Genomic DNA, 17,600 nt, shown 5'->3' on the forward strand with positions numbered 1-17,600 from the left:
TTTATTCTTTTAATTAAAAAAAATGAGGCTCACAGAAATAGAATTAATCATTATGTATACTGTTGACCTTCCTTAGAATTTTATCTTCGTTTTCTGCTTAGACAAATGGGACCTCTCCCCAGTCCCATGAAAGGTACCAGAATCATTTTGCAACTGCCTTACAGCACGCACATCCTGCGCACTCCTGGACCGGTTGAGCAAAAAAACGATGTCGCAGCTTGGACAAGAAATGCTGAGTTTGTGATAACTGTTGAGGTTTATGAAATCTTTGCCTGTAGCGGTAACTATTAGAAAAAGGGCAATTGGTTCCAAGTGCCACGCCACACTACCCCCAGCTACTCTCTGTCCCCTGCAGGGGCAGCCCACCACGTTTACTGGGAATGTGAACAGGGTCTGCAGTTGAGAGACTGCCAGAGACAGAGGCTAGCCATAAGGTCTGCCGGGGACAGAGAGCAGCCGGGGATTGTGTGGCGAGGTGCCTAGAACAACTCGCTCCCTTTCTAATGTTTACCGCTACATTTGCCCACTTTGATTCCTCCTTAAGTGAAACGAAATTTTAGGGAAGCAGGAAACATTTCCTTGGGGAAGCTAAATAAGCCCCGAAGATTCACGTTATCTTTGAGAGTAATCTTACAGTCTCTAGTCCTTTAGATAGCGCCAAAACTAGGCAATACTCTGTAACACAAAGACATATTAAAGATCACACAGCTTTTCTTGCATGTTCTGAAAAACGGCACAACCTTGCTTTAACAGGTTAGCTATCTACAACATATTCTATTCACCTTTGGAATGAAAGATTAATAACGTGAAGTCATCTTCCTTCTTTAAAGCCCCCCACTCTCATTCCTTCCCCTCCCTCCTTTTTCTTTTTCCATAGAGATAGGCCTGATATATCTTATCCCCAAGAACCCAGGCTGCCAGATTATCAAAACAAATATGTAAACTCAACAATACACATAGCACTTTAATAATCCTGACAACCAGGAAGTGTGCTTGTCTATGGACCAACACTCCTCCCATCCACCTGTAGATCTGACCCAAAAGTTAAAACCAGACAGACCATGACCTAATGGCTTTGTGGAGTCATGGAGCCTGGGAGGCTATATTTGATCATCTATACCATGAAAATTATAACATTTCATACCTTCCCAAGTTTTTGATGAGAGCATTCTTTCAATGGATGGAAGGAATGTAATGATCTCTCTGATCCTGTTTGTCTTTCCTTTTCCCCTTTAGTTCTTTCTACTGTTCCTTTATGTAGCTTGAAATTCTACTATAACTAATTTTGACTAGGTGTTCTTCATGTAGTAGTGTTCTGGAAATGGCTGTGTTTATTGTGAACATCCATCTTGCTGGCCGACACAGGTTTACACTTTGCCTGATGTGTTCTCACCAATTTCCCTTTAACCAGTTGGTCTTGTTATTTAACTTGGAACATATTCTAGTTGGAACGTGCTTTTTGGTCTGATAATCTCTGTCTTTTAATTATAGTATTTGGCTAATTTCTATTGAGTCTAATTACTATGACTGAATTTAGGTCCACTATTTTATGCTTTGCTTTTCTTTGTTTTGCTCAGGGTCTTCTGTAAATTGTATCTTAAGTTACCTATTGACTTTTGATTTGCAGTCCTCATCATTAACTTAAATAGTTATTCTAGGTCAGGATCAGTAAACTTGTCCCATAAAATGCCAGCAAGGAAGCACATGTTCCAGAGTATATATGTAAAAATTTACAGCTCATAGGACAATTTACTAACAGGCTGTCTTTATGCTGTGGTTGTTTTATATATTACATCCACGTGCGTTATGAAACTTCATTGTAAACAAAGCTTTTGTCTGAATATTAATAAAGTTGTATTCGCTTTAATATAAATTAGCTGTGTGCTTTAGAGCTTGGTGTGAGGAGACTGGCTCTCTGTCTTTTTGTTCACCATTTCTGGTGATCTTCAGTCCTTCTCGAATGTTTGAATAGTTAAACCGCATTCCCTGGAGCCTGTGAAACATCTTTTAAGTTCCTTTTAGGGGAATCTGCTAATGGTGAATTATTCTTTGCATTGTGAAATATTTTTCCGTCCTCTAATCCTGAGGACAATTTTCAGTGCATATAAAACTCTAGGTGTCATTCGGCACCATAAAGAGGCCATTGAGAGAGAAGGGTCTTTGGGGAAAACCCTGTACTTCTGCCATTATCTACTGTCAGTACGTAATGGCGCATGTCTTGTGTTGTTAGATATGTTGGTCAAACAACACTGGTTCTGATACCTACTTTCATGTTTTAACTTTGTACAAATGACTCAACCTTTTCGAGTCTCCATTTATCTACATTTAAAAATGAATATCTGAGTGGGAGGAACAGAAGAGATGGGTCAGGGGTTCTGAACACATCCTGCTCTTCCAGAGGACCTGAGTTTGGCTACAGACATTCACACAAGGAGGCTCACAACCCCCTGTGATTTAAGCTCAGAGGGATCAAATGCTCTCTACTGGTCTCCACAGCTACCTACACATTCATGTTACACACAGACAGAATACAACAACAACAACAACAAAAATGAACCGTTTGTGGCTATAAATAGCCACAGCAGTCTTTGTTATTCTCATGGTCTCTTGTTCCCATATTTCCTGAGTTGAAGCAATGGAGTGGTCAGTTCTCTTACAAGTCATTTATCATTAAAAACATCTGAAAAGCCTTAAGCAGAATTTTCATTTTAAGCCAATTTGTGCTTTTCCTCTTAATCCTCAATAAAAACTGAGAACATGGAAATTGAGTCCTTGCTTTGCAAGATGACCTGTGTGCAGAATCCACGGCATGAATGGAAACACTAAATTGGTTCTGTGTCCAAGCATGCCTTACAGAGCAAACCGAGCAGACACCACATAAAGATCTGCACTTCCTATACACACTCCAGTCAGCACAGCAGGCAGGGAGAGGTGTTGTATTGATCCTGTCTATTAATTTAGGATCCTGAAGTGAAGAACACACAATTTTCAGAACTAGAACAGCTTTAGCCACAATAAGTAAATGGATGTAATTTTAAAATGAAGAAAAAAAAGAACAGTTTTTGTTTTTTTTTTTTTTAACGTGGAACTAAAATATGCCCCCATCAATTTCCAAAGTAATGGAAACCCAAGACACAGATATTACACACCCGTGTTCACAGTAGCATGTTGACAACAGCCAAAAGCTGGAGCAACCTAAGTGACCCCTGACAGATGAATGAGCCCATGTGTTTATGCATCCATGGGAGTATTGTGCCACCTTTAAAAGGATTCTTTGACTCACACCACAAAGAAGAACCATGAAGACATTCTGCCTAGTAAATAAGGCAGACACACAAGAGAACAGGTACCATACAGTCTCACTTACCACAGGAGAACAGGCGCCATATTATCTCACTTACGATAGTTACCTAAACAGTCAAGTTCATGGAGACAAACGTAGTTACAGGGAAAGTGGCAGCAGAAATAAGTGGGTTATTGGCTGGGTTTCAACTGGGCAGATGGAAAGGTGCTGGAGGGGAATGGTGCACATGGTTGATAAACAGTGTGGGTCTATTTAACACTAAAGAACTACCTTCTTAACTGTGCTCATGCTAAATCTTATGTACAAAAAGAAATAAAAATGAGGAGTGCATAGAAAAGACCCCATAAGCAAAGGCAGCTATGTTAACTAGCTAAAACATTTTCTGATGCGCTGCTTTTCTACAAATTTCTCCTTTGTTTCTCAAGGGCTTACAAGGACTCCCTGGCAGCTCAGGAGACAAGGGGCCTGCCGGAGAACCCGTAAGTTTCTTCATGTCCTTCTGACTGTGGCTTTCCTATGAGATCCCTTTACTTTCCGTGACAGTGTCTGCAGTGCTGAAGGTGGCTTGCTTTAGAAACCGTGTTGACCCTATATAGCAAAGACAAAGTCTACAGAATCGGTGTTTTCCTACATCAGTCCTTCAGGGTACATGCAAACAAACAAGCATGCATTCAGACAAACAGACAGACATTCATAAATACATATGTGTGTGTGTGTTATTGTAGTTTTTGTTGCTTTTATGGCTCCATGTAGTCAAATTCAGTGACTGTTAAAGGGAGTGTATTTCTGTTGAGAGAGAGAGAGAGAGAGAGAGAGAGAGAGAGAGAGAGAGAGAGAGTTAGAGAGAGTTTTAGTGACGCTCAGACATGCTCTTTCTGGATGGCCTGCCATTCTTATAATTAGTACGTTGCCACACACAGAGTCAATGGTTCTATAATGAAAGCCATGCAGTGAAGCCAGTCTTTGTATCTGATTGGACCAAATATGCAAATATGATAGAAATGCTGATACATCAACAGTACAGACAACATATGCTGTGATTCCGTAGTGATGATCCAGTTTGGGAGTTTCGATGGAAAGTGCATTATGCAAAGGGAACACTCGGCACACTCCTTCCTCAGAGCTTAGCCCTGAATGCCAATGAAATCATTCTTTAGGGCAATCATGTCAGATGTCAGATGCTGTAATGCGCTTCTGAGATTCATAACACAATATAGCCTTTTGAGACACTGGGTTGATATTATCACCAGCTGACACAAGCTTTGCAGGTGGCCTTTGCCTAATTGATTCAGTTAGTAACAAGTGGAAAAGTTTACCAAAGAGTAAAAAGGTTGACACTTAACCTATGACGTCAGCTCATCAAACAATAAGGGCTCACAGTGTGTGTAGTTCTTGCCCGATGAATATCTAAGATGTGGCATGAACTTTGCATAACCGAGCCTTTGCTTCGCTCTGTCTTATGTGCCTCAACCTGCTGTGCCATTGGTAAGGCTTATCTGACCTGAAATAGTGCAGTGCAGTTCAGCACAGCTTAGTTCATCCTCTGAAAACCTCCTAAGCCAGAGACCACTTCTTTACCTCTGCATTCAACTTTCCTGGTACAGTGCCTAGCAAACCCATGTGCTCAGCGTGCGTTGGTTAAATGGAATAAGCAAAGGGTCGTGTACAGTAGACCGAGGGACTGCTATGAAAGCCAATGGGATTGTATCAGACAAATGTGACAATTGTGCCGTGGTCACAGTGGAGACAAAAATCTTAGAACTTAAATGAGGAAAGATGTATAATTTAAATTGATACAAGAAAACACTTCTTGGTAAAATGACTTAGCAGTGCTTCAAATGTCAATGTGAAGGTCAAAGGTCACAGAACTGGCAAATAAAATATAAACCAATTTATGATAGACTAATAGATTTGTGTGATATATTTGAACTAATTCTTCAGTCATAGAAATGGAGGAAATTGGTGAAATTAGCACAAAAAAATGAGATGTATTTTACATTTCAACAACAATATAATAAGAACTGTGACCTTTTTTTCTCCATTATAAGGCAAGCACTGCTATTAAGTAGAAAACTGTTCATTCAGATTCAATCAACAATTATTTATTAAGAATATGCTCTCAGTGTTTAACAGCAAGCATGAAGTTCACACCCTAATAATTGAAGAAGTTATTGATTAAATAATTACATATAGAAATAGATAATTATGAGTGGAGATAAATACCAGGAAGCAGAGTCAGAACTCAGTCCCCCTGGGGGAGCAGTTCAGTGGTCAGTGGCAGTCTGTGGGGGCTCAAGATCCTTGTATGAAATGGAATAGTGTTTTCTCATCACTTACCCATTTCCTTCTGTGCACTTTAAATCGTCTCTGGGCTATCCATAACACGCAACAAAATATAAACCCATGTAATCAAGCTATGATATATTGTTTAAGGAACACTGTGAAGAAGAAAATGCCTGTACAAGTTTGCTGTAAACATTTTCAAAGATTGTTTTCTTTCTTCTTTTTTTTTTTTTTTCTGTATTGGATTAAATCCACGAGTGCAGAACAGCTAGAATAGACCACGTAGGAACTCAGACTTAGAGGACCAGTGAGAAACAAGCTATCATGGTCCTAGTGGCTCACAAAAGCTTCAGTGAGCAGAACACTGTGATCTGATGGAAGAGTTATAGTTGCTCAGCCAAGACGAGGAGACTTAGATCCAGAACTAGAGACAGGCAGCATGGCTGTGACAGATGAACAGAGAGCAGGTACAACACAAGAAGGCACACACTGACCACACACACACACACACACACACACACACACCACTACACAATAAGTAAATAAAAATAAATAATAAAAACCTAATGAGAATTTAGCTTAGTCTTGGTTGGTGTTCCTTTTATTCGACAGAACAGGATAATATTCCAAAGGATGGGGAGCAGAAACAATAGGCTTTCTAGACAGAATAGTCTGAGGAAGTCAGAAATGAAGAGCAAAGGAGACCTGGGAGCTTCCAAATCAATGTCATTGTAAAGTGAAACCATCACAGTAAAGACATCCAGGCACACCCAAGTGATTTTGGTAGGATAAGCTGGAAGAGCACCAGTATCGTGCTGGCGGAAACTGGCTTGTGTGGAGATTTACATTCCTGCTTGACTCCTCGGAGGCCCAGATTGCTGCACCTTCTGATTGGTTCCTTGTCATTCTGTAGCTTTTGTGTTTCATGCTGTCTGTTCTGTTGGGGCGTAATGAAAGGTCTTGGTCCGACCAATGACCTTCTCCAATGACTTTTGTAGTGGACGGGAGGCTGAAGTTAAGTTTTTAAAATGTCAGTGTTGGTAGAAAAGAAGAGGAACACCAAAAATAAGGGATAACGTAAATAAGGGGAATCAAACATATAAACTGGAAGTTTCAGACTTACTTTGTATGTAGGAATGAATGTAAGACACAGGCTGGTGATCCCGTCACGGATCAAGTGTCCCTAAAACAGCCACACTGTGTTACTCCTTCAAGCAGTGACCACAACAACATGGAGTAGCTATGACAGAGACCATGTGACTTACAAACCCCCAAATGCTAGCTGACCCTCTAAGAAAAGTTTAGTGCCCACTTCCCTGTGACCCGTTTGGTTCTTCGGGCCCTCTCTTGCTCTCTTTGCTTCGTCCCATGATGGTGAGCAAGTGTAGGGACAAGGACTATTGCAAATGTATTGCATATACCCAGGGACTGAGACGTTTCATATAAATAAAGCAAATTCTAATACATGCCAAGAAAAAAAACCTCCATTCAGTAACAGAATACACATTCTTTTGGAATTCACATAAAACATATACCAATATAGACTATAATGTGGGCTAAAATGTGCATCTTAACAAATTTCAGCGAACAAACACAATGCAATGTTTGCTCACAGACCATAGCAGAAATGAGTTTCAAAAGAAAAAGGAAAACATGGTGAAAAAAAAATCTCAAAATTTCAAGATATTAAAAAACACACTTCGAAATAATTATATTTTGGTGAATAATGAAACTTCCTGCCAGCAACATGGCTTAGCAGGTGGAAGGGCACAAGATTAATGAATGACCTTAGTTCAATCCCTGAAACCCACAGTAGAAGGAAAGAACCAACTTCTATTTGTTCTCTATGCTGTGCTGCACATATACCTATAAACACACATAAACATACACATGTATACACTTGCACACACACACACACACACACACACACACACACACACAACTATATAATGCTAAAACTCCAAAGAAAGTAAGTAAATATAGTGGCACAGCCTAAAAAACTGTGGGGAAATTTGCAACATGAATTTTAGAGACATGGGAGAGATGGAGCAGGCCCCTTGCTCTTCCAGACCTGAGTTAATTTCCAAGCTCCATATGGCAGCTCACAACTGTCTATAACTTCAGACTCAGGGGATCCAACGTCCTCACAGAGACATATGTACAGGCAAAACACCAGTGCATGCAAAATAAAAATAGAAGGATTCTTTTTTATTTTAAAAATATTAAAAAGAGAAGTGATTTAAAATAGTTTAAATTTCCACTTAGAAACGAGAGAGGATTGAATACTGAGTAAACATCTTAAAGTAAATAAATAGATACAAAAGCCAAAAACTAATTCAAAATATCAGATAAAATTTCTCAATCTCTGGGCAAAGTAATCAACAGCTTAATAAGAAAACGCAAACTATTAGTATCAAAGATTAGATGCCATCTCTGTGGTTGTTTCAAAGGGATGTATGGCTCCCATGTCCACAAACTCTGTTTAGACATTAACCAGCTCCTTAAAAGGAAATTTTAACAGAGCTCACTTAAAGACTGATCATTCGCATCTCACTGTGTGGGTTAACCACTTAACTTCTTAATAATCAATAATTTTACAAAGCAGAAAGCACAGCCCTGGTGATCTCACTGACTAAGACAAATGGTGGGAATTCTGCATAGCTTGAGAAGATAGGGAGCTTCTTCCTAGCTCACTCCAAGAAGCCTGAGTTATCCCAGGATCAAAACCAGATGCATATGTTACAGGGAAGGAAAGCATAGACCAGTCTCACTCAGGAACATGAGTACCAAATCCTCAGCAGAACTTTAGATCAGTCCAACACCACTGAGTATACATCATGAGCAAGTAGGATTTATTCCAGGTATGCAGGGAAGTTTAACATTCAAAAGTCTGTGTAACCCATCAACTTACTAGTCTAAAAAAGAACATACAGTGTCATGAGTACATCCAGGAGAATTATTCAACAGATTCCCATATCCACCCATGCTAAAAAATAAAATACAGACTCTCAACAAACTTAGAATGGAGGGAAATCCCTAAGCTTTATAAAAAATAAAATCCTTATGAGAAAATAACCTTAAAGCCATAAAAATGGATACAGTTCCTTAGAGTCATGCAACATAATATTATTTGGCAAACAAAAAGAAGTAAATAAAAGGGGCCATGAAATTAAAATATTTGTAGACAAACCACAAGTGTATGGTGCTAAATGAAAGAAACCTGACTGGAAAGCTGTACACTGTGGCATTCTGGGAAAGGCAAGACTATAGAGATGAGGAGGGAAATAGATATTTTTCCTTTATAATATTTTTGTTTGTCATGTATTTGCCAGAGTTCTTAAGGAGATATATGACTGTCGTGCATATTAAATAAGGTGCATTGTGAAAGCCCTTAACACAGGTTCTAGTTCCATTCTGTGACTGAGATAGAGCATTCTGACCAAAATCATCTTCGGGAAGAAAGGGTACATTTTAGCTGATAGGTCGCAGTCTATTAATGAGGGAAGTCAGGGCAGGACCTGGAAGCAAAAACCACTGGAGGCATGCTGTTTGCTGGTTTAGTAACAGCTTTATGCTCAGCTTGCATTTTTATAAATCTTTGCACCACCTGCCTAGGGAATGGTGCCGCCCACAATAATCTGAGCTCTCCCACATCAACTAATGATCAAGACAGCCCTTCACAGCCATGTCCACAGTTAGAGATAGCTAGGACAGCACAATATTTGAAAATTATTAGGTATTTGTAAATGTTTGTTAAATGGACAAGTGAATTAGGGAATAAAAATGTAACAGTACCTACCCCTTGCACTATCTTTACTTTGAGTACAAGCATAGTTTAGTATCATTCATGAAGCAACACAGATGGATCACCCAAAGCTAAAATTGTGTTTATACAAATATGATGGTCAGATATTATTTGTTAAGGTGAAGTTGAGATGTGTTGTTTATTAAAAGAGTAAACTTTGATTCTCATATTTTCAATTTATTTTGAATATAGGGACCACGAGGCCTGCCTGGTGATACTGGACTTCCTGGAGAGATGGGTGTGGAGGTAACATTTTGTGATTTGTTCAAAATTTTGAATCAATGTGTTTTATAAAATAAGGTGAATTGAATAACTAAGTATATGTCAGATAGAATTATTTTGTATAATTTTCTTTTATATTTAGAAAATAAAACCTAAAACTATGTAAAAAGACAGAGATAATCAATGTGTGAAGATAATCTCAGACGAAGTTTTCCTCTAAGAATTAGTTCACTGAGATGATGGAACACAGTGTGAATACAGACTTTCCTTCACTGATGACCTGACAGCTCTTCACACTAAGAGGTGGCATCCTTCAGAGAAGGGGGAAATTTGACACCGCCCTACTTACTAAGCCATTTGAATAATAAACCACACTGGTTATAATTATGAAATTCAGTCACTTCATTTCTGTTTCTGACCTTAGAAATAATACCACACATTCCCTACCACCACTTCCCTGGCATCTGTGAAAGTTATCTGTCGGTCTGTATACCCATCTTTATCTCTGATTTTATCTCTTGATTCCTCACTTTATCTTCTCATTATCCTTTCTCAGATTCATATGAAATTTCCCTCGCACCTCCTCAGCTTTGCTAATACTAATGTCACCATAAAAGCTGTAACTCATGCTTCTCTTCTTTAAGCACCCATTGACATCTCGATGACCCCTTATGTATCTGTCCACCTAGATAGCCCATAAACATCTCATGTGTAAAATCTGTGCGTTCCTGTTCTTCTTTTTCTATATGCAAAGCCGTTACTTTCCTGTTGTTCCATTTTCAAGAGTATCTCACTGAAAGATCCCATGATGCTCAGCATTCCCAACCGGAGAGTCACCCTAAGCTACCCTTTCTTCTTCTTCTTCGTCTTCTTCTTCTTCTTCTTCTTCTTCTTCTTCTTCTTCTTCTTCTTCTTCTTCTTCTTCTTCTTCTTCTTCTTCTTCTTCTTCTTCTTCTTCTTCTTCTGCTTCTTCTTCTGCTTCTTCTTCTTCTCCTCCTCCTCCTCCTCCTTCTCCTCTTTCTCCTCCTCCTTCTTTTTCTTTGCCCTCTCCCCTCCCCCTTTCTCCTTCCATTTTCTCCTTCTCCTCCCCCTTTTCCTGCCCCTTCTTCTTCACCCTCTCATCTTTCCTCTTTGAATGCCACTCTAAATATATCCTTCTCTCTTCCACTCTCCTGAAAAAGCCTAACCTTTCCCTTTACACAGTACCTCTTCCAACTCCCCTCAAGCCCTCAACTCATCATCGCCATTTTTTATTCCTCACAACATTCTTGAGATTCTTTAAAAGTTGCATAACCTTTACAATAAATATCCATTTCATTTTTTAATTCTATGAAATTTATTATTTAAAAAACTTGAAAATAAAAAAAATCACGCACCCAAATTAACTGAGTTCTTAACACACTAATTTCTATATGGTTTACTCCTCCTGGGCTTGAGGACATAGATCTCCTTCCTTGGCAATGCCATGCCTCTTACTGTGTGTTCAACAGGGGATGCAAGGATGCCAGATAAAGTCCCCAAGTCCTGTACAAGCTTATATTCCATTTCAGAGTACAGCCTACATCAACAACCATTATATTGCAATGGGTCAAGCTCAGTAAAGCAGAAGTTGAGAAGTTGATGAGGGTATATAGGAACAGAGCAGTTGCTGCTTTGACCCTGCCTGAGGGAGGAAGAAAATAAGACATGTATATGGGAATGTAAAACATGAGATTGAAGGGGGAGAAAGGGTCTTTAGTGAGAATAGAGAGGACACTACCAATAAGAGAAGCCATGGAAGAAGGCTGGTACAAGGGAGACCCTCAGACTATAGGGCTGTCTGGAATATTAACTGTCAGCAGAGAATGGAGACAGCTAGAAAGAAACCATGAAAAGTCACAAGAACTCCACTAAAAAACAAGGCAGTAGTGAAGTCAGATTCATATTTTGGAAAAATAATTCTAGAAGCTGAATGAGAAATGTTTCTCAGCAATTGTAAGTAAGAAAAGGTCTTCCTATAACAAAGGTTTTGAAGAGGGTCACCTGTGCACACATCTACAATCCTAGCACTTGAGACGATGTGGGGGGGGGACGGTCATTCTGAGTTCGAGGCTAGCCTGTGAAGCAGTGAACTCTGGGAGAGCTTGGGCTGTGCTGTGAGATTATGATGGAAGAGGAGGAGGAGGAGGAGGAGGAAGAGAGGAGAGAGAGAGAGAGAGAGAGAGAGAGAGAGAGAGAGAGAGAGAGAGAGAGAGAGATTGAGAGAGAATAAAGGCAGAGAGAGCCTTTTGCAGGAGAGCTGAAGAAGAAAAAATAGATTTAAGGTAATGAGGGCTTATTCAAAGAGAAAAGATAGGGAAAGGAGGGAGGGGTGGAGGAAGGGATGGAGGGAAGAAAGAAGGAAGGGAAGAAGCAATGAAGGGAGAGGGAAGAAGGAGGCTGGTGAACAGAATTGATTGATGTATGCACACAGATGCATGTTATTAATTCTACAGATTCCTCATATGTGGAAAGAGAAGTCAAGTCATTCTGACATTTCTAGGTCACGTGACAGAAATGACAGTGCCTCTTTCTGAGTCCGGGAGGCTTTGGGGGAGCAGATGCCACAGTCTGCTTATCCACCCAAGGCAAATAGCTTACAAATGACAGTGCTGACTGACCCAAAGGCAGCACTTATGACCACATCCCAAGCCTGAAGAAACCACGGAGAAATCAGACCTCGAAGCCTAAAGTTTTTAAGAAAGTAGATAAGGTTCTGTGGTGATAAAGATGTGAAAAGAGAGCACCGTTAGCAAATAAAAGATGAGATGTTCCTCACCCTTTCAGCAGAGTGACGAGAAAAAGAAAAACTGAACTTCTTCCATTTAAAATACTATTTAACTATGCAGTCATCATTTTAATCTCTAATAATTATAAAAAAGAGTCTCATCTGTGCATCAAAAATATTGCAGAAGTTCTGAAAGGAAATTTAAAACAGAGTAGAGGAAAGATGGGGTAAGGTTGAAAGAAGGCACACAGTTCCACTCCCAACCACAGAGCTGGGAGGTTGTTAGTCGCAGAGAGAAAGTGAGAATGTCCTCCAAGTTTAGAGCCTTGACAAGCCCACTGCTTCCCTGTAGAAGACCACAAGTCCAAAAAGATCTGGGCTGGACTACTTGGTAATCAGGATTCTTTTTTAAAAAATACACAGAGTTCTGTAGGTAGGGGGACGTGAATCAGGGACGATTTGGGAGATGTGGCATGATCTGATGACACACACACACATTACACACATACACACACATTATTAATGAAAATGATGGAAGAATAAAGTAAATAAATAAGACTGGGGAGGGGCACATAGAGGACACACAAAACAGAACAATATAAAACACCATTTATGCTTCTGGGATATAGAAAGAGTGCAGCAGCTGTTGAAGCCTCAGACCTTGAAAGAACCAAAGATTGCAAGAAATTGTGCTTTCAAGGTCAAAATAATCAAAGCTCCCCCAACAACACTAGACTCAACATTAAAAAGAAAAAAAACTAGAAAAACAATTTAGTACATCTACTTTTGGGTGTGACAACTATAACCTTAATTTATTTAGTATATTTTATTTGAAAAATATGAAAAGCATTAATTGATCCTTAGGAAGGTGGTTTAGATGGGCACAGGAGGAAGGGACGTGATGATAAAGGCAGAGAATGATATTTAAATCTGAGGATAGGAAACTTGGGGCTGTAGGAAGTAGATTATTGCATGTCCTCTAGGGTCTCAATGATGAAAGTTTTGAGGGAAATGGTCCTAATTGTTCTAGTTTCAAACAAACCTGCTTCTGGTATTTGAACTGTTAAAGATCCCTAGTGTCTGTTCTATGCTTTGAAACTTGTGTAGAGGCAGGCAAAACTCTCTTCTGCACACACACTAACCTTTGAGCTGAAACTCATGGGTTGGTACAGCCCTTGTAACTTGTCAAATCTTTGCTCTTTTAGGGACCCCCAGGCACTGAGGGAGACTCTGGCCTGCAAGGTGAACCAGGTGCTAAGGTAACCAACCATTGTAAAGTGTAAGCGAGACAAACGTCTCTAACTTAACACCCAGTATGACAAACCCCATCCCTTTGGGTTTTTTGGAGGGGAACAAGGTAGAAACAGTGTCTCACTGTGTGTTCCGGGCTGTACTCGAACTCACTATGCAGAGCAGGCTGGCCTGACACTAATGGAGAGCCACTATGTCCAAGTGCTGGGGGTATAGGCGTGAGTCACTATCTTGAAGGCAGATGAAGGCTGACCTTCAGGAAAGCAGACAGTACTTAAGATGCTGTCTCTTATCCACTCCGGGATGTGAAGAGCAACTTGAGTGAAGGAAAGCTTAGCCTTCCCTTTGTTTCTTCAGGGAGACGTTGGACCTCCCGGCATTTCTGGAGCCACTGGGGAGCCAGGGTCTCGAGTAAGTACCTTCAATATCAAGCTTAATGCACTGACCCACTTGTTTGGGGACACTCCAAACTTAACTACCCTAATTACACCCAGAAGAAGTGTAATAACCCTTTCATATGCACTATGAAGTGTTTCCTGACTTTAAAACCTGCACAATAAACCCCGTTCACATTCTAAGTTGGGCATTTGGAATCCTAAGTGACTTTTCTCAAAGCCAGGTGTGCTCTAAAGAGCTTGCCAAAAATTCTCGGTCATGTGGTTATTGCTTAGCGATGCATGAAGAAGAACTTCACAAATCACTGATCAACATTCAGGACATTGTCTAACCCAAGAGACAGATGAAAATTTGAGATGAAATTTATGTTTCAAAAGCCATACCAGGACCATGTGAAGCTAATGAAATGAAGTGTTTATGAGTAGCTGTAATTTGATAGCCTAGAAAAGTTATAATAGTATAGATGACTTTAAGCCATGATCAGTTGGCTTTTTTTCCCCTAAAATAACAATGTTCAGGATAATTTTTCACTAAAAAAAGAGTGAAGGGTTTTTCTTTTCTTTTTTGCCTTTTCCGTTTAGGGGGTGGGGGTTAGAAATCAGCTTAATTCAGGGCTCATGAGTGGTAGGGTTCTATTAATTAGTACCAGTTAATTCACTTTAACTCTCTTATGAAGAAGGCATCACTGCTGTGACAGCTTCATAAGCCCTGTTCTGTGCTTTTGCAAATTCTTTATCTAAAAGGTGGCTTATGGCGTGCCTTGGCCATAATCCTTGCCTCCCTGAAGGTTAGAAAGTTCAGAAACTGGAAGTCTAGTAAAAGGATCCAGACTGAGTTTAGTAACATCAACCCATTTAAGTTCAGTATAGCGGGGAACTGTATTTCTTATCCTGGCGGTGTTTACATCCCCTGATCTCAGAGGCATGATCTAGCCGGATTAATTCCCAGTCTCCAGATGAATCTGTTACCTTTAATTATCTAAAATGTATTAGTGTTCCAGCAGCACACAGCCCCTGAATTTACAGCAGTGACTGTCTTAGGCATAACCAGAGCTCTTCCAGGAGACTGCAGTCATGTTTCTTACACTGTCCGGTCCTCTTTAGAGGTGAGGTTGGAATAGGAATAAATGGTTACGAACTAGCTACTTCCTACACCTGCTAGGGGCAAACTGCAAAGTAAGATCAACAAAATGACCAAAACCTTAATCTTACTTTGTGTGCTGCAAAATAAATTAGGGAGAACCAGGAGCTCCTGGAGAAGAAGGTCTCCAAGGAAAAGATGGATTAAAGGTAAACTCTGTCTGCCTGCCTTTGTCTGTGTATGTATGTATGTATATATGTGTCTGTATGTATGTATTTTTTAGATCATGTCTTGCATCCTAGGCTAGCCTCAATATATATCCTGAGAATGACTGAAACTTTGAACCCTCGTTCCCCTCCCTCCTAAATTCTGGGATTATGGATTTTATTCAGTGCCACAGATTCGCACCGAGGCATCATATGAGCTCATTCTAGCAACTGAGCCATATCCTAGCCCTCAGCTAAAATATAAGCAGAATATTTAAGATGTCAGGCTTAATTACTTTTGTGTGTCAAATAAAAATAGACTTCTTACATGACATAATTTTCTCACTACCATTTTAAGAATAAACATCTTTCATTGGGTTCCAGGGGGCTCCAGGAGGAAGTGGACTTCCTGGAGAGGATGGAGATAAAGGAGAGATGGGCTCACCAGGAACAGCAGGGCCCGTGGGGAGACCAGGTCAGATGGGCCCTCCAGTAAGTACTGCTGGTTCACTTAACTCAACGCTATAAGTACAAATACACACACACACACACACACACACACACACACACACACACACACACACCAGAGAGAGACATACAAACCTGCACATGCACTATACATATATGTGCACATATACATGTACACCCATAACACATGCACCACACACACATGCCCACATGTGCACATACACATGCACACACATATGCACATGCACCATACACCATACACACACACACACACACACACACGTTAAATGTGGGCATGGGCATGGCACGCACAGTTTGACCTTCTTTTATGTCTGCATGGTAAGTGGAGATATTGAACTGAGTCTTGAGTGGGTGATAAAGCCAGACTGTAAGTCATCCTCAGATGCAAAAGGGGAGAGACGCTTTTCCATAAACTGTTGAACTCCCTCCATAAAGATTTTGCTGGGGAAAGTCTTCTGTTGTCTCAGACTTAATTTGTGTAAGTATTTTGCTATGAGGCCATCTTCTTGTTCTAGAATAACTTCCTAGCCCCTAGAAGAAGATTCTTTGTAAGCACGATGCAATACCAATACTGCTCCAGAATTGCAAAGGAAATTCACAATGTCATAGTGAACAAATTTCTTCACCTTGAAGCAAATATAAGATGGAGATGTGAGAGCAGTTTCTCTCCTGTTTAAGCTCTTAGGATAGTTGTGACACTTTTCCACACCCAACCTTCCCATCATTGAGGTAGTTGCTAGTTTGAAGTGTTACTGTTGTCTCTGGTCGGATACTTTGAAGCATAGAGAATTACTCTAGTTTTACTTCTCTGAGTTTTCCTGATGTTAGAGATTGTCCATAACTTAGCAGGAGAAGCCTTGTGATTCTACTAAACAGCAAGATTTCCCTCTGCCTGGTGCCCTGGTGATCTTCTTCAGCCTTGTAAAGAATCAACATTCACTTTGAGCTGTGGAAGTGTTCTTGGAAGGTAGCACATTTCTGCCTTTAACCTCCTCAATAACCACATTCTTCTGGGCTCCTGTATTTCCACATGAGGCCTCTACAAACACCGAGGAACTAGCCCTGGGTGAATTCACCAGACAGGAAGGCTGGAAACACGGCACGATTTATAAAGTTGGTTGGTGATTGCTGTGTGTTTTTACTGTGTGTCTCTCCACTGGCATCTAACATCACATCGGTGGTATAGCCTCTTTCCTAGTCAGCTCAGCTGAGTTTGCCTCAGCAAGAAGAAAGAGCTGTTCTTGAAAATCAACACAAACACGAAGCTCTCTCACCCATCACAGGCGTACGCCACTGGGGTCCTCTCAGGGTGATGAAAACAACACTCTAATATGATTGATGCAATATGATATAACAATCTCCCCAAATAACAGGGGACCGCACCCACATATTTCAAACTGATACCCGAAGAATGGGCAGAAAGGGGCTGGAGAGTTAGTAGCTCTTGCTGTTCCTGCAGAGAGCCTGTGTAGGGTTCCCACATGGGAACTAACAAGCACCTTCTGTAGCTCCTGTCCCTGGGAGTCCCATGTTCTCTTCTGAGCTCGGCAGGTGCCAGGCATGCGCCTGATGTGCATGCATGTTTGCAGCACACACTTACATATACAAATTACATTAATTAAAACTAATTAAAGTGTGGACAAAGCAAAACCCTCATCGTGTTTGAACATTGGCAGGTGAAGATTGTTCCGTCCAGTTTTGCCTTCATGGTAAATTGACTATTTTTCCTCTGCTCTGACACCTCAACCCAGCACACACAGGGCTTTGAAGTTCTTCCCTGAGATTAAGTGTGAACTCACTTGCCCTCTCTCATAGAAT

At 40.4% G+C, this 17,600-nt stretch overlaps 1 protein-coding gene across 1 annotated transcript in view; it reads left to right on the forward strand.

Annotated features, from left to right (window-relative positions):
* Positions 1-17,600, forward strand: part of COL24A1 (collagen type XXIV alpha 1 chain) — a gene marked incomplete at both ends in the record, with an annotated part of 253,479 nt that overhangs the window by 154,121 nt on the left and 81,758 nt on the right. Inside the window, 6 exons of the mRNA XM_080916055.1 lie at positions 3,730-3,783; positions 9,585-9,638; positions 13,566-13,619; positions 13,969-14,022; positions 15,243-15,296; positions 15,678-15,785. Coding sequence (XP_080772181.1) covers positions 3,730-3,783; positions 9,585-9,638; positions 13,566-13,619; positions 13,969-14,022; positions 15,243-15,296; positions 15,678-15,785 — 378 coding nt within the window. The remainder of the gene's footprint in view (positions 1-3,729; positions 3,784-9,584; positions 9,639-13,565; positions 13,620-13,968; positions 14,023-15,242; positions 15,297-15,677; positions 15,786-17,600) is intronic.

The sequence above is a fragment of the Micromys minutus genome, assembly GCF_963924665.1.
Source record: "Micromys minutus genome assembly, chromosome: 4".
Taxonomy (NCBI): Eukaryota; Metazoa; Chordata; class Mammalia; order Rodentia; family Muridae; genus Micromys; species Micromys minutus.